This window comes from Perca flavescens, chromosome 8, assembly GCF_004354835.1.
Source record: "Perca flavescens isolate YP-PL-M2 chromosome 8, PFLA_1.0, whole genome shotgun sequence".
Classification (NCBI taxonomy): domain Eukaryota; kingdom Metazoa; phylum Chordata; class Actinopteri; order Perciformes; family Percidae; genus Perca; species Perca flavescens.
This window is the reverse complement of record NC_041338.1, coordinates 29,437,580-29,460,782: the sequence shown is the minus strand read 5'-3', so window position 1 is coordinate 29,460,782 and position 23,203 is coordinate 29,437,580. Positions and strand designations below refer to the sequence as shown.

The following is a 23,203-nucleotide window of genomic DNA, read 5'->3' as shown; positions in this document are numbered from 1 at the left end:
ACATTTCCACCACACCTGACAGCAGCCATTTCTGCAATGTAATTTTGCATTCAGGGAGGAGAATCAGCCGATTTCTAGTATTTGTCCGTGTGTTAGTGTGAACATGCTTGTGCTTTGTTTACTTTGTTTTGCAGGGGAAGGGAACACTGGTTACAACCTCAGGCGTTTCCTCTCTCTCATCTTCTCTTCCTCCTCCACTACACTCTTAAATTCACTTCATTAACTCAGTTCCTCAGGCCTTAGAGAGCTCATTGTTGCTTTTTATTTCCTTCACAGCAGTGCCATCTCAAATTACTATGGTTTATAAAATATACAAAGGGGGATTTAGGCTCTTATGCAACATAAAACATTAAACACATCTGAAGAGTAACTCAGATATGCACTACAGACATTTACGGGCACTGTATATAGTACACAAACTCTGGCTTTAGAAGGCATTCAAACCGAAAACAGCCCTGCGTTAAGACTGCATTGGTGGGGGTGTGTTGTTTAATGTACCAGTAAGATAATGGAATACTATCCAGGTAGTCCAGATGGAGTAACAGATTATGTGTTTAAAGGTTTATCAGACCCGAAACACTGCACAATAATACGTCAAGACAGGATTTAAAAATTCTGAGAAGTTATAATGGCTGCAATTGTTTTATCTTTTGTCACGTTGATGGTAGTAAGTAACATGAATTTGTGCTTGCATGTCATTGTAATTCCCATTTCCTTGTGTGACTTTCCCCAACTGACCCTCTAAGCATTACATTTGGCTAAAAAGACTTTGGCTTATGTGCTCTCCGTGTCTCCACAAGCTCAAAGGCGATTTGGGAAAAAATGCTGAGAAATCATTCGAGGTATGATGAAGCCCTTTTGCAAAGACAGGATACATTAATAAGAGCCCCAGCATCAACATGTGCTGTAGCCAGTGTGAGACGGAGACAGATTAGTGCAGAGAACCTCATCAATCATGTCAGGACTGTTGTGTCTGAAAGGTCAAAAATGATGTGAGAAGATTGCCACTTCAGTCAGAACAGCAGAGTCCTTCTATTATCTTCGGTTGTGGGCTCTAAATGCATTTCTACAACAAGAACCTCAAAAAACTCTCGTACCCCTGAATCACAACACCCTTCAACAGCAGGAAGACAGTCTTCATCCCCTCACTGACTTGATTGAAGAAAAAAAAACGTCAACGCACACAGACGTTGAGATGAGGATACACACTTTGCGGTATGGAAGCTTGTTTGGATGCCACGTAACTGGCAGCTAGCCTCCACGTATACTTTATGTAACTGTTCTAAGGTTGACATTTCTCACCCTTCAGTCTGCTGACAGCTTAGATGAACAAGTATGTTTGAGTCTGGCAAAGCCAACTTCACGTCCGTCCAGCAAAAACACAAAGTTGATGTTTAAGTTCAATCTAAAAGGAGCTGGATGGGAATCAGTAAGTGGGTTAAGAAGGGACTAATAAGGTAATAATACATTTGTGCTGCTGTGGGAGTATAAACAGGACTCTACAGACATGCTAGCAGCTCTTTGAGGCTGTACTAAGTAGTGGCGTTGAACTATTTTGTCTACTTCATATTGTATTAACTGTATGGACTGATTTAATGCCATTGCCACTATCTGTGCTTGTCTGTTTGTGTGCCACTTTTCTGTATGTTTTAACCTTTTTTGTTTAGGCCTGCTGTTATTATAGATGTAATGTAATTGATTTTAATATGTTAATCATTGTATTTTAGGATGCCTATTGTCAGCTAGCCGGGGACTTAGGGCTGTGCTCGATTGAAGAAATTCTTAGTCGACTAACTGTGCTAAGGCACAGTGGTGCTTTAACCATCTTAGTTTATCTTGTTAGCATGTTGCTAATTAGCACTAAACACGAGCATTGGACAACTTCAAATTTTAAAGATTTGGACAATAGATGAGCTCAATGTCTCTTCTAAAATACAGCTTTGAAATTTATGACTTAAACACAGGGGATTTATAGCTATTTAGGCCAACAAGTCCAGTTTCCAGTTTGGCCATTTCCATGTCCAAACCATATTTCACAATGTCCAAAAAATACAAATAAATAACTCCAGCTTTCAGAAAAATGGCAGGTCTTGTGGAATTATCATCTGATCTCTCCACTCATGGATGGGGTATTATGTAACCAAAGTGCCAGGGGAAGGAAGAGTGGGGAAGTTGAATTAGTGCTCTGTACGAACAGTGGATTTGGCAAAATAATTCAATCAAGGAGGATGGCATTTCCTCTTGTCTTATCTCGGTCTGTCGGGGGAAGGAAACATTGAAAGAGGTGAAGCCACCTAAAGTGAGGCGCTCTCGTCTTTCTGTGAGATTTCCTCTTTGTCTATTCAGAAAATAGCTTGAGTTTTCTCTGGAAATTGAGCAGCCATTCATTCTTTTTTCTTCTATCTTTACCTCTCAAGTTATTCTAATAATATGCCCCTCTACCACGTTTTTTCTTTTTCTTTGCCTCTTTTGGCGGCCTTCACTTCTACCTTGCTCCCCTACTTCCATGCTTCATTATCTTCTACTTCTCTCTATCTCATCTCTTATCGTGTTTCCTCCTCTTACCCGACGAGGTTCAGACTTCAGGACGTTGCTTCACTCAGCGATACAAGCAGCGAGATCTATTTTTACATCAGCCGGCAGCCAGTGATGCAAAAAAAATGCACGGCGCCAAAGTGAAGAGTACAGCCGGCCACTGGAGCGCTCACCGCATGTAATCCCAAAACCAACACACACATGTACTACACACTCACACAAAGGAACACACACAGTCGCAGAGTGAAAACCCCCCGGTCCTCACACCAAACTCACACTGTTCATTTAAAGTAGGGCTGTGCTGAAGAAATTCTTAGTAGACTAACATTCATTCATTTGTATTGACTAATTGATTAGGTGATTTAAATGAAAGATCTGTAAATCGGAGTTTCTCCGCAAAGAGTCATGCAAAAGCACCGCTTTAATTCTTGTGTTTACCAGAGATGTGCTCGTACGTTTCTTGGAAATAAGTCATTCATCATGAAAAAAGCATAAAACATGAGTAATCGACTAAAGAAATCTAAGCTGACTAAGACCAAAACGAACGATTAGTCAACTAATCGACTAAGAGGGAGCAGCCCTAATTTAAAGTAAATCCACGTTTAACATTAAAAAAAAACAAAAACAAAAAAAAAACAGTGACACCACAGGATCATCCAAACTGCGGTTAACAACCGACCGTGTCATGATGCTGCAATGATAGCAGCATGGCATCTATGTTCATCTCAACACAGCAATCAAGCATGGGCACGATCAGATGGATGTTAAAGTAAGCCTGTTAAACAGGCATGTATTGATCTCTCTACACAACATATCACAGTTGCAGACTGTGGAGGTGGGCGTGGTCTGCAATCAGCTGCAGTGGAAAGAGGTGGGGGGGGATCGATCAGGAGAGCAGCGCCAGGTGAGTTAATTGTCTCAGCTGATGGTTGTACTAATTAAACTCTCCTTTTAAAGTTTGCATGGATACAACCCATCCACTTTCAGTGGAGTTCAAGCCGCTCCCTTCTGGTCGTAGATATAGATACCCTAAAGTCAGAACCAACCGAGCAAAAATCTCATTCATTCCCATGGCAATAACCCAATTAAATAAGTACTTTGCAGTAGTTTCATTTATTTATGACATTAGGCCATTTAGGGAAGTGCAACATACTCCTTTTTATTGTATTCCATTTATTGATGTGTGTATGTTGTGTGTTAGATAAATAGTGCTGTAGATGTCTGGTTCAATGTTTGTGTTGTGGATTATGTGTCAATATGCCTGTACTGTACAACGAATTGCCTCTCAGGGACATTAAAGTTTTCTAAGTCTAAGTTATATTCAGTATCGGGCTGGACCTTCAGGTGACAGCCACACACCACAGAGACAGGACTGGACCGCGAGAGATCGTTTTGGTTGGTTCTTTGTTAAAACGTTGTGAGCAACGGGGCCGTGTGCCTGCCAGTAGCTGAGCAGACGGAGGCGCACGGTTGGTAGTTATAACATTGTGTTAAAAAGTGCGAGCAGTCAAAAATAAAAACTGTCGGCTCCCCCCCTCTCTCGCTTTATATAAAACAGTGATTGGCGTATTTTATGGACCTAGTTATGCTCAAGCTCTCTACAGCAAGGATTAACAAAGCCAAGTCATCGACTACAGACCTGTGGAAAAACACAGCAGCACAGGTGTCAGTCCTAATGACCTCAGCATCACAAGAAGTAGAGGAGAGGGACTAGGCAAGGTGGGATTTCTGTTTTCTTGTATTTTGGTTTGTTTTGTTTTCCTCGAGACTGCAGAGGGTGGGGGGTGGATGAAGGTTTTGGGTCCTGTTCAATTGTATTTGTTTGTTATGTATGTCAAAAATATAAAAATCATAAAAAAAAACAAGAACAAAAAACAACTGTCGCCTATAAATTGTCTGTCTGGGCTGTGATCTGTGTTGAGGGTAACCCACGGTGGCAGAGTCCTACTACACAGACATGTAAGACCATTTGTGATTACACCCAAACTTAACACATTTTTATTGTGTTAAAAAGTGACTCCTTCTTTTAAAGAAAGCATCAAGAGCATAAAAACACCCAAACTCTGGTGCCTGCGAGTGATCAGCTTGAATCAATATTTTTCAATTGCAAAATGTACATAGTTCTATGTAGGACAATGTCTCTTACAAGCTTACAATGTTGCATGGACTCATTAATAAACGATCTGTAAGGCCTAAAGTAACGCAATTATCAGCTTTCCCAAGTCTACCTCCTCAAATCCCTCTCACATACGATTACAACGTCAGAACAAATCCTGAAGATAATCAGACTGAATTTTTCCACTTCATTATTCTACTTAAATCGCTGAAAAACATTAGAGATTCTGGCAGCGATTTCGGGGTCTGGAACCAGGCTAGAAATGTAGTGATGGTCATTAATGAGAAAATCTTTTTTACGATATTTACCAAGAACAACAACTTGAACAAGATCTCTTTGTACGTTTTCGTTAAGAGATGAAGACGGGACAAAATTGCAAAGACTTTTTTCATAAGGTCTTGTTTTGTACACATCGTCTCGTCTTCGTCATGGTAAGAGAAAAAAAAACACTGTTAACGAACATATTGTGTCACAGGTTTTGTTCATCAATTTGACATCAGGCTTAATCTGGTTAAGATCACATTATAGAGAGTGTTCACATTTAAAAACGGTTATTGGGAACAAAGGAAGTGTCCACTCCATCAATCAGTATTTGCACCCATGTGGAATTTCTGCATCAGCAGAATCTCACACGTTTTGTAATACTAAAAATGACCACTATGCACATTTTTGCACACCCTTAGTGAGTGAGGTCCACTGACTTTAGAGTGACACTCCTCTGTCGTCCTGCTTGACCTTTGCCCCCAAGAGAACTGTGAGCGCTGCGGCTGTTAGGATGAAGCCGGATTTGTGTAGCGTTTACTGGGAGGAAGCGGTAAACGGCGCAGACTGCAGCAGACCTGGCCTATTAAACACTTTAAAAGGATCTTTACAGAAGTCAGAGCTCCGAGGGCACTCAGACACACTTCTTCATACCGTGTTTACAAGGTGAAAAAGCTGCTGAGGGAGTCATAGGCGATAGAGAATTGCTTTGCCCCTGGAGGAAGTGTTCCTGCTGCACTGCTTTACTTCTGAGGATGGAGGAGATGGCCTTCAAGAAGAATAAAATCCGTCTGCACTACCAGCCTCATCTCGATTTCCCTAAACCCCCAAAAGTGGGGCACTTGGGAGCTTGCTCGCTTGAAAATGACTCTCTCGCTCTCTATTATTTAAGCGAGGATTTCATCCTCCTTCTCTCATCTCTCCCTCCTCCTCATCCTCTCTTCCTTTACTCTCTGCTTTCTCCGTTATCCTCCCCCCTTTTCTTTTATCTCCCTCCTTCCCCTTATGTGCCTCCAGTGCTGTAGTCGGGTGTGTGGGATGGTAGAGAAGATGAAGGCAGGGCTGCAACAGAGCGCTTTCATCTTCTCTCTGCAGGGCTGAGGGGGACGACACAGCGAGTGGCTGCAGTGATACAGCAGAAGCAGCGCATCGGTACTGTACACCTCAGACATATTTTATAGAGTTTTACCCATCAGTTGTATCATTTTACTTAGCAGGGCATTGCAGTGACACGACTCAATTTTACAACAACTAGGTCCGCTGCTTCCCTCTTTAACGTTGACCAACCACATGATTTGTTTAGTATTTCAGTACTGTGCAACATTGGCCGAAGGCTAAATTATCTTAAAATTGAACTACAGGGATATCTCATTTTGCAACAAGATATGATAGCTACAGTAGCTTTTCTCGCATCGTCCACTGGACAAGGACGAGGGACTTGTGAGCTATCTAAAAGAGGAAAAGCTAGTATTGAATAATGAAAGGACCGTGGAGGGGTTTAGCAAGTGAAAGCGTAGAGAGACATGAAAGGAAAGAGGAAGATGGTAAATAACCAGTTTGCTGCAGGAAAGAACGGACTATACAGCCCAGCTCCAGGACTGCTTCCAATAAGGACATGGTTTTGTGCAATATGTTACAGAACAGAGCCCTTTGTTTATTGTTATGATTTCATCTTGCTTGTATGCTGCACAATTTACATTACAGCAGAGGTGAACAACTGAATGTTTACTCAGAGTTCGATGTTCATACAGTAGTTTAATTAGTATTTTGTATGTCTTTGAATTGTTTTTACTTGAATACTTACATTTTAAAGAAAATAAATAAGAAATGTTTTCATTCAACATTGTGCCCATTATTATCATCAGTGATTAAGTAACTCGGACTTTTAAAAACACATTTTTAAAGGATATCGTCTTTATTATCGTTAACGTCAAAAATATCGAGATATTATTTTTTGTCCATATCGCCCACCCCTAGTGCAGATATAAACACTAACATGACTTTCTTGGTCAGGTGGGCTCAGTGCATCAAATGGTTCAGTCACACACACACACACACACACACACACACACACACACACACACACACACACACACAACAATGAAATGCCAAACCGAACCAAAGCGTCAGCTGTCAGGCTCAGTCTGGGAACAAGTTCAAACTTCCACCAACCACTCCCCGCCTTTTCATTCACCCACTCTCTCTCACACTCAGCAGGCCACACTCTCAATGGCACATCTGCACCATATATCCCATCATTCATTTACCCAAACAACAGCCCACTTTGCTTTTAATGGCTTGACTGAACGTGACTGTACTTCATTTGGTTACTGGTCTTGGGAGGGGGGGTCTGCTATGTTTAAGTGCATTTCAACAGAGACCTGTTGAAACATGATGGATGAGGCTTCATGTGTAAAGTTATGTTTTGTGAAAGTGTACAAAAGACAGTGATTAGGACTTCTTTTGTCAGTGAGCCCAATAAACAGCGGCACACAAAGATGCTCACAAACAAAGACAGAAGCAAAGCAGTGCGGGCTGCACACAGACCAATGATGACTTCATGCCAGTCTGATAACGTGACTATTACACAACTTGCACGGCAGCTGAACCAAATCCCACTTCACTGAGTGTGCAGTTTGACTAAAAGCACATTGCAAAAAAAAAGTTACCATTGCAGTTATCTTGCAGCTCTTTCTTTATACACAGACGTCTCTGTAAACAGTTTTCATTAGAACTACTTTCTGCTGATGAAATAGTCCTCAAGAAAACTGTTTATCAGTGTTGTAATCAAGACCACCTAAACCAAGACCAAGTCATCACCAAGACCAGAGTGTATCGAGACCAAGACCAACACTTTGAGGGGTTGAGACCAAGACAAGACCATGACCAAGGCAGGGCAAAACCCAATCAAGACCAGACCAAACAACTGAAACATACAGTATATACACAACTAGCTAATATGTATAGCAAATACTTGGGTGAGGGGTGAATAGCTTTCTGAAAAGTTTTGGTACAGAGGCAGATTAATAACTTTAGCTAGCTATCTTCACTAGCATCACTTTTACAAGTTATTGGTTGCATTTGAAGCAGGAAGTTTTACATCCAATCCCAGTAATGATGTTAACACATAAATCAGACGATACACGGGCAATTTAGTGATATCCCTGAAGTTGGGGTCTTGACCGGTCTTGAAATAAAATCCAGAGTTCATCCGAGACAGAGACAAGGTAAAAACGTGGTCGATTCGGAGACGAGACCTTCGAAAAGTGGTCTTGAGACCAAGACCACTTGTTAGAGGGACGCAGATTTTGGTAAGAGATGTTGCTGTTCAATGTCTTGTTGTTCGGTCAGTCTAAAGGACTGCTCATATTTAGTGTACAGACATGAGCGGTTATCACGGTGGGTCTGATTCAGGTCAGCAGGTGATTTATTGATCGATCCCGTTGCATAGAAATGATCAATAAATTGTATGCAATCAAAGCACTTTCCTTGACTATTACATGAATTAGTCTGATGCAGAGTTTGATGGAACTGTACCAATCATCTTGAAGACGAGATAATGAAAATAAAAACAGTGAAATGATTTGTGCGCAGCTTCCTTGCCTCTCTTTTGTCATTGTGTTTTGAAAATGCTATTTACTGTATGTATATGCCCACCAATTTGAAAAAAAAAGTGCCATTTTATACAATTTCTGAAATCTCTTCTTCCTGATGTTTGGTCGTCTGTGCGACACCATATGCTGCTGTCATGCAACGAGGCTACCAATTAGTCTGAGGCCAACCTTCCTCAGTAACTCTCAAACAAAAGCAGAATTTGCTTTCTTTAGAAACTTAAAATAATTCTTCAAAGGGTGGATCACAACCGCAGAATACAGAGGGAAAGGTAATGAGTAACTTTGTGTGCGTTTGAGACTAAATGAGGAAGGCACAAAACAAGACAGATGTAAATTTGAACAACACTGAAAGCTTTCTAGGAATGAAAATTAAATGCCAAACATAAAAACTCTTTGAAAAAGAAAAATATAGACGCTGTGAACACAAATTATAACAGACGACGACCCTTCCTGTTTTGATAGATGATGCTTAATTAGATTTCAATTTGATTGATGACAGTCTAGTTAACAGGTTCAAATAGACAAGATCACTAACGCAGATCTACTTAGCTCAATTGCTCCCCATCGTTCCAGATGGCCTTGTGTCCAACTAGGACTCCTAATGTCTGTAATCTCATCTGTGTCTGATTGCTGTGACACCACGTAAGCATGCTCAGATTGAATCAGGCCCATTTGGACTATCAATTTCCTGTCGCGAGCCTTTCACTAAATCTAGTGGGTGGAGTCGTGTGGAGTCAGCAAGAAAAGAAGAAAAAGTGACACGAGGAAAGGATGAAATGTGGCTACTTCTTTCACTGTCAGAGCACAGAAACATTACATTACTTTAAAATGATATTACATTTATTAAGGTCACTGCACAAAAGAAAAATAAATATTTTACTATATCAAAGATGTAATACCCACATCTAGTTTATCATGCTTTTATTTTACACGGCAAAAAGGGAATTTTCTTTAATGGACTGATGCATTAAAGTTCAAAACTTCTCAATTGAAACTGCCATGGTGATAACAAAGACTCCGCATACCTCCGATAACAGAGATAAGAAACTGAGCTTCAGAGTATGTCAGCATGTGATCTTTAAGATTTATGTATCGCACGAAAATCAAAATTAAAGACAGACTTCTGTGACTTCCGAGTGAACAACACCAGAATCCCTAATGTCACTGAGAGATCCAAAGGTCTGGACAGGAATCATATTTAGAAACCATCAATCTCGATTCAAGCCAATTCTGTTCCAGTCAGATAAGACACAAGGTTTAAATTAGGCTTCTTGAAGAATGTTTGACTTTGGGTAAAGTAATCTATGTTGCATTTGATTCCTGCTGTGTGCCATTGTTTTGACACCACTGTATTACATATTTGGTTCATACTCCATACTAATGTATGGTCTGAAATATCAATATGAATCTTGAATAATGATTTTACTAAGAGAAACAGCTCTTCGGTCTTACATAAAAACGTGTTTGTTTCTCAGAGAGAGATGTTAAACATTGCTCAAAGTAATAGCGAGCATATGAGACATAAAATAAGCAATAGATTAAGAAGTTAATATTGAACGAATACTTTCCTGGGCTGCAGAGAGGAGCAGCGAGAGTAGAAAACTTGGCCGCTGATATCACATTGAACCCTGTCCAGGTCAACCATACAACCAGTGTTTGAGTACACTGTGTACAGCTGTCTGCGGGGATAAATGCACACTGTACTGAGCTTCCTGAGAGAGGAAAGCAAGAATGCTCCAGAGAAAGACAGAATGAGAAGGAGATGGGGATAATCCAGCGAACAGATGTTTGGGGGCGCATCGAAGAGCACTCTCTGCCCAGAGGATACGGATTATAGGGATGGAAGTGCTAACAGGAACATAGAGGGCCTGAGGTGGGCTACGTGATTAACCAACACACACCAATGATAGTTAGCCCACGCACGGCTCTCTGAGGTAAAGGCAGCGGCTATTGTTAAGCCACATGTAATGAAAGCAAGACTCATTCTGCTGCTGCTGGAGAAAAGCTGGGATTTAAAGTAAATGCAACGCAGAAAAGTAGTCTGCAGAATTAATAGTATGAGAATACAAAAGTAGGGCAGTTTACCCAGAAATAGGGCTTTAAACTATACCCTTCTACCTGAACTTGGTTAAATCAAAAGGGAGTAGCCTTCTTCAGTCCAACAGTGATGTTGCAAAAGATGAATGAGAGCGGATGTGACCATTGACTGAGGGAGGCACAGACATACAGTGTAAAGTGCTGTGCAATAAAACCAGTCTTGATAGCAGAGAGCTTTTGGTTGTCTCATTGTGATTTAAAGACCAAGGACACACTCAGTCGTGGGTGAACATCTCCTATTCCGCTGCTGCTGGGAGCTCTGACTGCTAACACGCCCTGACAGGCAACTCTCCTCTGAACACACACACACACACACACACACACACACACACACACACACACACACACACACACACACACACACACACACACACACACACACACACACACACACACACACACACACACACACACACACACACACACACACACACACACACACACACACACACACACACACACACACACACACACACACACACAGAGCAGTGTTGCCCTCATTCAAGTGCAAATAAAAGCATGCCTCAAGTGAAGGTGCTTTGCCAACCTGCCAGCCACGTCACAGGCATTACAGTTTCCAGTGGGTCTGTCAGGTTCAGTGGGTTCAGTAAGAGTGTCTATACAGTATGCGTAGGCTACGTGAGTAGTTGCTTCAATCTCAGGGTCATGGGTGCTGGGCAGCTTCTCAAACTCTTACACACTTAACGATACACAGGTCTTTGAACACACACTTTTAAAACCAGAGGGCCAAGGCACTACCTGGAGCCATCTATCAGCCACAGGAGACAGGTCTTGTCCCTGAGGGCCTGGTTAAGAGCAGGGGAGGGTGGCGGGGGGGGGGACATCTGGATGGGAACCATCTGGTGAAGGGGGTGTCTGCTCGGCCACTAATGCAGCAGGCAGGCGGGTCTGCTGGCCACACCACCCGAACAAAGACAGGCTGTAATCTGGCCCCCGCGGCCCCCCAGGAGCCCTCGGTCTGTCTGCCTACAAACACAGCCCCACACAGCTGGGGTCAGTCTCAAAGCCACAGTCTGTCTTCAGGAGGATTTAAGGTACGGATGTACGCTTGTCAGGGTTCACCTCTAGTCATGTCTGAAACAGGGAAGAGCTGCCGTTACTGCGCAAATGATAACAAATATATAAAAAAGGCTATGGTACAACAATAAGTCTAAAGAATGAGAAAATATTTTCAATTTAAGTCTTTTCAGGGTCAGTCATTAAAGATTTTTCCATTTATTGGACATAAGAGCGCAAAACACTGCAGGCCAGTTGCCAGTTCGCTGAGGTAAAAACAAAAGTCCTATTTGGTAGAAAAGTCTTGTGCAGTCAACTGCAGCCAATGTGTCCATCAACCGCTGCGGACCTTGAATTAGACAAGACCTTAAATCATTTACTGGATAAGTTTACAAAATTTGGAGAGAAAAAAAGGGCCGTTTCAAATGCAGAGCATGAGGTTTCTGGATTAACCTTTTTTTTTTTGTTCATATTTATGAGTCTGTGTGAAAGTCTGTCCAGCTCACATCAAAAACAAGGATGATTGAAATGCGTCTTTTCTTCCAGACTCATCTTCCCCTGACAATTTAGCAGTCTTTCTTTATATTGCTGATGATCCAACATGATGTCAAGCATCTTTATTTTCACCAACACATACCGCCTGATAACGGCTATAGCGGGCTCCTGAGGGACTTGAAGAGAGACAGATGCTGAAGGCCAAGTCTGACAGATTATTGTGTATTCTACAATACATTTATACACTACTTCCATTTCTATGCTGCCCTTAGTCAGATTACCTGTTAGGGGCTGAATCACCAGGGGCCTCATGTATAAACGTTGGGTACGCATGAAAAGCTTGTGTAGGCTGGTTTTCACGGACACTTTGGGATGTATAAAAAAATGAACTTGACGTGAGAATGTGCGGGCCGTCACGCAAACTGTTGAGCAGTTGTTAGAGATAAGAGATAACTCCACTTAGAAAATACTTTCAGTCATCCTCTGTATTTCCCATAGATGAAATATCTTACTGGCAACAAAAAGATCGGCACGGAAAATGCCATAGTGTCGGTGAGTCTTTAGTTGCTGAGGCTCAGACATCCATGGCGCACACGAGGCAGGACGCACTTATCCATCTCCCCAGGAACAAACGCTGTGTCGGGGGGGGCAAACTCATGTGATGCGTAATTGATCCCGTGGATGATTTGTAGGCTATTAAGTGAACAAGGTGTACCCGGTCCACCAAACACTGGTCCGTCTTGACGGTCTTAATTCTGCACATATTTCTGTTACTGTAGTCCTACTTACTATTTCATTATTTCATCCATGCGTGGCGCAGTGGATCCACGCTGGCCTCACTAACCTCTCCTCCTCTGAGTTGGGTCTCCCTCGTGCCGGACTCAGTTTCACTGAGCCTACTAACACGTAGAAAATTAATGCCATTACATCAATGAGTTCAACTGCTTGTAGTGCGTAATTTGGACTGACACTGAGATGCATGTTGTTCTGTAACTGGTGTGGCGCTGCCACTATTCTCTTGTTGTTGTTTTTTTTTTTTATTTCTGCCATTGTTTGGTGTATTCACCACTCGGTCACCATTTGCCACTTTGGGCATTTTCTTTTATTGCTCATCCGAGATCACAAACCTCCAAACAGAACTTTTTTTTCTCGCCTCCACGATCAGCACCTCAACCTCAGTAGGTGAGGTTTGTTTTTTTTCGTCTGCAGCGGGATAACCCGTTGTGATTGGACAAAGAATGACGTCGGGGGCGCATTCATAGTAATTTCCATATTCATTTATGGGAGGAGGCAAGGCGGGGTCGGTCACTCATTAATGTGCGCTCAATTTCACGTTGATTGTGATGTATAAAAGGAAAGGTGCGCAGGACCTGGCGTACGACCAGTGGAATATTTCTGTGCGTAGGTACTTTTCAAGTTTTGGCCGTATGCCATCTTCTGGTATGAAAGCTGCACAGTCTTTTATACATGAGGCCCCAGGTCATCAAGAGATGGTGACACAAACCTCCAAACTTGTCTCATACAGGTTAGCTTTACCTGTCAAAGTTACAACAAAGGTTATTATCATCTAGCGGTAATACCTACAAATCCCTGTCACACACAACTATCTGCAAACACTCTGCATGACTGGTAAAATGTCTGACTTGATGTTTGATTGAGGTGTCCAAGACCAGGCATTTTTTTAAGGACTATAAAGCACTAAAAGACATGTAAGAAAAGCAAATTCAAACATATAATATTTAAAGGAAAAAGCTGGTGATATTCTATATATTTGTTATTGTCAACATATCCCATGAAAAGACCAACACAAAAACATGTACAGTAGGTCTATCTCTCAATACTCATCGACTGAAGATGTAAATCTATAAGAACGCGTCATGAATATATTTCATTATTAAAAGGCTACATTTCTAAAATAGACGGGCATTGTAGTTTTCAGCAAATGTTATTCAAACTGGAGTAAATAGCACTTTTTTTTGGGACTATTTTCAGTGGTGGATTACTACACATTTGGTGCTCTAGTGAGTATTTACTGCAGCAGGACAGTGTATGTGGGATTTAATCAAAATAATCCAAAGTGGTAATTTTCATGGTAATGCAGCAACATGCCACCCTGTGCCACAGTGGCTCATTAATGTGTTTTTTTGGACAACAATGGAGATCTATGGCACAGAGGAATAAACTACAGTAAATAAGGCTTTGGATAAAAAGACAGTGCTTGTTAGTACGATCAGTTCATCTTTGGTTTCCATCTTTTTGTGGGATTTACTGACAATATAAAAAACACAGAATATCACTGCACTTCCTTTAATCACTGCAAAATGGATAAAGTTGACTTTGAAGTTCACATAAAACATTCAGCACAATTAACTTTAAAAACATTTCCTGTAAGTTTCATCTTGAATTATCAAACTCAGTCAAATTTCCCCTGGTGTATGTATATATAGTTGACTGAAACTCAGTAACGTGCAGTGTTGAGACCGGGGACAAAAAAAAAAAAAAAAAAAAAAAAAGAGCACCTGAGATCACCTGACTGCACAACAACAACCAGACACAAACGACCTCAGAAGCCAAGTCCTTCCCATCAGCCGGCCAGCTGTCTTCCAGTCAGCACTATCCTGCTACAGTCATATCTCTACTGTCGCCTGGCTCTCAAAGCAGCTCACATTACACACTGCTGCAGTTACCGGCCATCTGCGGTGCGTTATTAAAAGCTTTTCCATGACAAGAAATGATTCCAGCAGGCGATCAGAGCATATAGAGAACTGTTAGCCGATACCGCTGGCGTGATGTAATGCTGACCGTCATTGTTTCGCCATGTGGCTGCACCGCTGTATTTCTGAGAAGTGGTCACACACACACACACACACACACACACACACACACACACACACACACACACACACACACACACACACACACACACACACACACACACACACACACACACACACACACACACACACACACACACACACACACACACACACACACACACACACACACACACACACACACACACACACACACACACACACACACACACACACACACACACACACACGTCCAGGGGCTACAAAGGCTGCACTGTAGCCAAAAGGTCATGAGACTGATCCCTGCAGCGGCCAAAGTGTCCATCAAGAGCTAAGGGTCGTCAATCAACACAATAAAGCTCTATGTGCTCGGTCAGAGTGACTCAGCTTACTGTTAAGGGGTTAAATGGGAAAAAAGGAGGCTGCTGTTCCTTTAAAGTATGGGGAAGATGAAACGAGTCCAGTTGCTGTCATCAGCTGGCAGGTTGTGTGCATGTAAATGTCTGTGTGGATGCGTTTGTATGCAGCAGGGTACTGTAAGTGCTTCAGGTTAAATGCTCTTAAAAATGAAAAGTAGGGGGGTATGTGTTATGACTAAAATCAATATCAGGATATTAATACAGTAAGTGGAGCTGAAACGATTAAATCGATTGACAGAAAAATCAAGCAACTACAATGACTGATAATCGTTTAAGTAATTTTCAAGGAAAAACACCCAACATTTCTCAGCTTGAGCTTCTCAATTGTGAGGATTTCCTTCATTTTTTTTTTTTTTTTTTTTTTTTTTTTTTTTTTGTCCTTTGAACTTTGGGCTTCAGGAAATTGTTATAGAAACATTTTCACTATGTGTAACCAAACATCCATTTATCCATCCATCCATTAATTACACCCACTTTTCCTTTTTGGACGGCCGGGAGGGAGCTGGAGCCCATCCCAGCTCACATTTTGCAAGAGGCGCGGTGCACCCTGGACAGCATGCCAGTCAATCCCAGGGTTTAGACCAAACAATGAACCAAGAAAAGGAATGGCAGCTTAATCGATAATGAAAATAATTGCTACTTGCAGCCCTGTTAACAGGAATATTTTCTCCTATTATATCACAATGTCGTTACACAACATGATATGGTGTTTAATGCATAGTAATCCAGTGTTTTGCATTAGATCAGTCTGAACTTTATCACACATGTAAAATAAAAAAAACACAACTTATTTATCTTACTTTTCCTTCATTCATTTGGGCGACATCATTTATTAAAATCATTACATGATGCTGCAATGATATGCATCATAATATGATTGTACTTTAATTTAATATACAGTAAAATAATACTGAATTATCACCAAGCCCACACCAGTCTTTCCTATTTGGTTTAAAAATAAATTCTAAAAATTGTAACATCTTCATCAGTGGATGGAGAATCCTGGAAGTTTTGGAGCAGACAGTGTACTGACGAAAATAGTTTCTTAAATTTAGTATAAACAAGGCTGAGAGGGATTCCAGCAATGGAAATCAACTTAAAACGAAAACTACTAACTAAAACTAAAGCATCAATTCAAGGTTTGTGTGCCATTATGGAAAATAAATGTGTTTTCTAATGGTTTATTAAGAATATTTGAAACCACTAAAGGACATCTGTTTTGAGGAACTGTTCATTCTGAAAACACAAAATGGAGACTTATGTTGTACTATGTTGTACTGTTTGTACGCTGTATCCAATAAAATATATGAAAAAAAAAGAAAAGAAAAAAAGAATATTTGGCAAAAAGCACCAAATTGGAGTGGACAACTCAAAAGTAAGTGACCTCCTTACACTGTTGTGCATCTGTGCTCACGCTCGTGTGTTTGGAGCTGCCCATTTATGCTTTGAGCTTCTTATGTGTCGAGTTATGCTATGTATATGAACATATTTGCTTGTGTCTCCTGTTGTGTAGGAGTGCCAGTCCTCCACACTGGCTCAACGGATGACTAAAATAGCCTTCGCCTGCAATGCTGTTGACCCTGCGCTTCACAGTAACACGACGTGAGGCGCAGGGCTGATGGCCACGCTGGATCCAACGGGAGAGGAGAGGTCAACAGATGCAGAGGTCAAGAAGGAACTCAGGCTGGATCAAGCTTTTCCATTTTATTCTTACCACCAGTCTCACCAAAAAGCTTATTTTCTTTTATTTCCCCTGAGCAGAAAGAAGCTTTCACTGTTTAGAGTTCAAATTGAGCGAAGGAAAATAATCCCTGCCTCAAAGAACACCCCGCGGTGCTATTTAAGATCAGCTTATCATGTTTAAATGTTGTCTATCACATGTGGAAAGCACAATAGAATTGATTTTAAAATATTTATAAAAAAGGTTTAAAACTAATATTTCACTTGCGTGCAGGTTCCCCTCCCTCTATCCATTCATGCAGTTGACAGTAAGCTTCTTAAGTGAATTCAAAAAGAATGACTGATCTGAGTCTACAGGGACTTACACAAATGTTCTTAAATCGAGGCCCAACCACAGCATCTCCTGCCAGCGAGACCTAGTTCATCCTGAGAAATGTTTTCCTTTTAATACCAGACCTTCATTCTTGACACTGGTACAAAGTCGGTGCGTCTACTGCTTATTTCACAGTCTTTTGCTTGTTGACAAAAATACAGTTGACACAAACTGTCCTTGTTTTCTACCAACGTGCCAAGTAGCTACATTCTTGGTTTTGCCACAGTTCTCTGTTTTCACATTGCTTGGTTTCTCTCTAGGTTATCTTGATTGTAAGTTTGTTTTTTGTAAGGCAAACATTATCATAATGGAAGTGTTTGTAGATCTCTTTGTACTTCTTCTCAGCTATACATTATCAGTGCTACAGTATCTGTTTTTACTTCGCAGGGAATTTTGATGATCATGTCAACAGAATATTTTAGGGCTGCAACTACCAATTATTTTCATTATTGTTTAATCTGCGCATGATATCCTTAATTAACTGATTAATTGACAACCCAGGATTACATGCAAATCATCACATTGGAAGAGTGGGAACTTGTCGCTTTTGCTTGAAAAATGACTGAAACGATTAATCGATAATTACCATATTGATCACAGAAAATATAGTGCCTGAGTTAGGCGGTAAGTAGTCCCCACATGGTTTAGAGCAGTGTTGATTCAACTTCATGATCATTTTGACAGGAACTCTATAAAACAGCAACTGAGTGTATAATGAGTAATTGATAAAAGAAATTTTAAGAACTTGCCCAACGCTGTATCTTGAGTTAAATATCTGCAAATAGACAACAAGCAGACCAATTCACAGGCGTTTGGAGGGAGGATGGAGTAGATGAAGGGATCATAGCATCAGGAACAACATCAGGGAAACAACAAAATGGCCAGAATTAATACTTCTTTAAGATTAGCATGCATTTGAAATCCATCCAATTAGGTCTTGCTGACTTCATACTGTCAGGCTGACTCTGCTTCAGGCGACATTCAACTCTCACAAAGCTTCAGTGCAGCAGCGGCAGCATCTGACCGAGGCAAATGGTTCTGTAATTGGCTATACAACTTGTGGAAACCAAAGTATTTGGCTGGTTCAACACAGCAGCCTTTTTTTCTTGGCCAGCGGTAAACTTTTTACCCCAGAGAGCCGCTTCTCAAAGAAACACGTCAGGCCCCGGGGCATTCACAGCAGCCCATAATGCCTCTGCATCCAGCTGTTGTTCATGGGATGCACACAATGCATTCATGTGGACATCATGTTCAGATGTCAGAGAGTGTTGGAAAAGCTACAGCACACAGGAGAACAGTTTATGTTATATGTTGTTTATGGTGTGTGAGCAGCTGGAAGGTGAGAGTCACAAGTTCATACAGTGTGATGTAGTCACTTTGGCATGTGTGGTTACATATTTGTCTTAATATCAGATTATCCCATTTATAAAATGAGCTTTTTAAAAACTACTTGGCAAAATAATACATATTCTATCTAACTATTCTATCTTTTAGTGAAAATCTAATTAAATCCAATTACATTCTTCCTGAAAAGTTGCATATCTTTGGTAAATATTCCATGCTAGATATACTGTAAACATATTCTGTGTATTATGGTAAATTCCAACTAATATTGCTGCAACTACCACAAATGTGGCTCTAGAAAAACTCTTACTAAGCTCTTCCATTTTTTGATAAACAAAAAACATGATGTTCACTGTTGGTATTTGAGATCCCTGAAACATTTTCCGATACTAAACTCTTTCCTACAGCTAGCAAATTATCAACAACAGCAAAAAAAAAACTGAAAACCACAAATCAAAGATGGACTTTTCCTGTTCTTATAACTCCCTTTGCTTGTTCGTCTCTGACTGCGCACCTTGTTTCTCACCCCTCGGTCTGACAGGTGATTGATGGGGAAGTGATTACATGGGACACAGTCAAGCTCCCACACACAAGCCACCAAACAGTATCCAGTTCCTCAGAGAGTCTTGTTCCTCTATCTGTGTTATTATCAAAAACAAGGCTCTCAGTCGTCCCAGCGCCGTCGCCTCTGGCCCCTGAGCTCTGACAGGTATTCAGTCACAAGCATCAAATCATCACCTGCATAGAAGTGCAACTGTACCCGTATTACAGTCGTATTGACATTATGTGGTGAAGCTACACCGCCAAAATACCAGTGATTTTCTACACATGTAATACATCCTTTATTTTGCAAGGGGATTCTTATGATGTATGGCATAGTATAAAGCAGTAGTCGCAATGCAAACTGTCTGCCTCCAAAGCTCCTATTTTGCAGGACATTTTAAAACAAAATGACGTTGTAAACACGAAAGCAGCTGCAGTTACAAGTTTCTTCCCCGGAAGCATCGAGGAGGTCTAAAAGGTGATTCATGATTTCCAGATGACGAAGCTTACAACTGCCTGGTTTTACTGTACAGACTTCCACATGGGACGCACATGGAGTCAACATGCACAGCTGTGTGTTGACATGACATCCCCATGCGTCCTGACAGGAAGCTGTGTGCTGCAGAACAAAATGGCTGCCAGTAAACAACACATTATTGGGAGCTCACTAAGTCATATTTATAAGGCTGAAGAGAACATGTTGCCATTGAATAGACCTTCCCAAAACATGACATTCCCAATGAAATTCCATAATCCATAATCCATTATTCATTTATAATCCAGGGCGGATTAGGCAACATTCCATTAGGTTTTTTTTTCTCCCATTAATGCAGAGACTGGAGTGGACACCCAGTTTCTGGGTCAAATAATATATATAAGAGTCATATGTGGTAAAGCCGGGGCTGAATATAGGGTTCCCTGCAGATCGAGGCATTCTAGTTTCAGAAGGACATTTCTATAATCCATTTCATGCCTCGTCTCATGAGCTGACATTCCAACGCTGGAGAAATAACCTGCTGACTTCTCTTCAGATTTCATGAGGCTTTTGTCACTTGCTTTGTGTCTAATTCACAACATATGAATCCCATTCAGCTTGGCTTGAGCTTGCTGCTATAGTAAGTTGGACATTTTTCACTAAACAACTAAACATGGTGATTTGTTAAGAATGAGACAATTATAGAATATTCCAGTCCTAAATTAAGTAGTCCCCATGGCTATAGCGCTACAAGTCTTGGTCTCAAGTTTATACATTTCTTGATCTTTACTTGAGCCTTGCTATGAAACAACCGTTACCATCTTAAAAGGTCTACACTTGACATGTTCAGAGAACCTTAAAAGCTATCTGAACAATCAAGCTACAACATAAGACTCCATTAGTAGCTCATGCGAAGAACCTCGCCGTTTGTTCTTAGGGGTTAACTTTTGGCTCTTTTCCACCAAATGGTCCCAGGAACTAAAGATCCCCAGGAACTAAACTCAGGAACTAAATCAGAACCATGCAAGTTATCTTTGCACATTCCTGCCCCTCACATTTGCCTTTGTGGGGGGCATTCAGACACAAGTTCCTCTCGATCAAACTACAGCTAAAGTTCTTGAGTTTATAAAAAAGTTTGTGGGTTTCCGAGAAAGTTTCTACAGTGGAAAAGGGCTATAAGACTCAACCGAGGTGGTCTTATGGCCATACTAGACAGTCAGGGACAATTCACTCAAAGCACAACAATACATACAACAAGACTGAAAGGTTCATCATTCATCGTCAGATATCGTTCTTATCAAATACTTGGAAGCAAGCGTCTCTATTTGTTTCGGAGATGTTGCTTTTGGCATCTAAAAAAGGTGGAAATGCAGATCCACAACCAGCAAAATCAAATCCTCTTTTTCTTTTTCATAACCAAATTTCATGAAAATCTATTGTTAGGATTTCGAGCTTCTTCTAGGGGTGTAAATCACAGGTTTCATCACGATACAATATTATATTGATTCTTTGGACAATGATACGATATTTTCTAATATGTCACGATACAGTCGATTCAAATTGATTTAATTTAGGGGCCTGCGATCAAAATGAGACAATATTGTATGCCCATTTACACACAGTTACCTTTATAGCAACTCAAAAAAGCAACTAAAATATGATTTGACAATTTTATTACTGAACTATTTGTTTTAACAAAATGAATGAATATAAAGTGGGAATCTAAAATAAAGGGGAATCTTACAGACGATATGTATCAATGTTTTTACTTTGCATCGGTAATATTGGATCGTCGATCACTGAATCGATATATCGATCCAGATCGATGTATCGTTACACCTCTACTATCTTCCTGACAAACCGACAAACCAACACGAGCACATCCTCTGTAACATCTGTTCAATACTGCAGGTGCTGACAAGAGTTCCTTACCTCCAAAACAGGCCCCGCTCCCAGGATGATCTGCTCCACCCCGCTGGCGAATCCCTTCTGGCTGAGTGCAGTCAGGTGATGAATGAGGAAGTTGGTGCTCTGGGTTTTCCCAGACCCACTCTCACCAGAAATGACTATGCACTGGTTCCTCCGTCGCTGTAGCATGGCGTGATACGCCACATCCGCCACAGCATAAATGTGGGGCTCCAGCTTCCCCAGTGTGTGGTTGTCATACAATTTGACATATTTAGGATTGTAGATTGGCAGGAACTGAAAGGGGTTAATCACAATAAGAATACTCCCGATGTAAGTGTAGATCTTCTCCTGGCGGAAACGTGCACGAAGGCTTTCCAAAATGGCGCGCTCTGTTAGCTCCGGGAGAGTGCAGAGGTCAGACGGAGGGTCGCTCCCTGCAGGCTGGGGGAGGAAACCCCGCTCCACCATGCGGCGGCGCTCCTCAGTCACCCGCAGCCACATCTGCAGGCTGCCGCCATAATGAATAGATCCATCCAGGTTCTTCTCCCGCAGGAGGAAGCGGTAGTCGTCGCCACTGCCCAGTCCGCTGCGGTTCTCCAGGGCGCTCCGTGGCCACAGCATCATGCGCTGAACAGGGCAGTCGCCGGGGTTCAGGATCCATTCCTCCCCGCCAAACTCTTTCACCTCAGCCAACACGTAGCATTTGGTACGATCCAGGCGCAACCGCTCGATGAGGCACTCGATGGCTTCAGCAGCTGTGGTGTTCTTGCGGGCGCCGACGGGGCAGTAGATGGTGCCCTCAGCCAGGGTGCCCGGGTAGACTCGCAGGGTGAACTCCTGGTCCTCCAGGCGCCGCCGCATGCTGCCACTAGCCGTGGCCATATTGGCGCTGCTGGCGTAGCTGCAGCCGCCATCTTGTAAGCTCATGGTGGCGCAGCAGGTCCCATCAGCACAGCGCTCTCTGGGCCCGGAGGACTGACTCAGGACATCCCAACTGGAGGAGGACAGAGACGGAGACAGAAGAGATGGAAGAGGTTAAACACGGCAGCAAGGCAGCAGAGCAACACAACAACAAGGGTTCAAAGGAGAAATAAGTGGTTTCAGACATCACTTTATGTCCTCTGGCATTTCCAGTACATTGAGTCAGAACAGGGTCAGTAGAGTCATGGCGATTTCATCTGTCCCATGACAGAGTAGGTCGACTCAATAGACTTTCTGTTTTGGTCGGTAAAGGGAACTATTATCACAGACGCCACAAAAGAGGAGCATGAGACAGAGTCAAAGAGGGAGACAAGAACTGATAGCTATTCAAAACAATGAGGAACAGTAGCTGCTTTATGAATTTAAAGGCTAGTGGCCAGGCCATCTTATCAGAGCCCCATACCCTGTGTGTGTGTGTGTGTGTGTGTGTGTGTGTGTGTGTGTGTGTGTGTGTGTGTGTGTGTGTGTGTGTGTGTGTGTGATAATCCAAGGGCTCTAGCCGCAAGTTTATCAGAGCCACATACCATGTGTG

General features: G+C 41.8%; 1 protein-coding gene across 7 annotated transcripts in view; it reads right to left on the bottom strand.

The window, feature by feature from the left end:
- Nucleotides 1–23,203, bottom strand: part of LOC114559845 (unconventional myosin-IXa) — a 159,322-nt gene that overhangs the window by 101,274 nt on the left and 34,845 nt on the right. For all 7 annotated transcript variants that reach the window (XM_028584826.1, XM_028584821.1, XM_028584824.1 and 4 more), the window contains exon 2: nucleotides 21,715–22,684. In XM_028584826.1, the coding sequence (XP_028440627.1) occupies nucleotides 21,715–22,617 (903 nt within the window). In that variant the 5' untranslated portion in view covers nucleotides 22,618–22,684. The remainder of the gene's footprint in view (nucleotides 1–21,714; nucleotides 22,685–23,203) is intronic.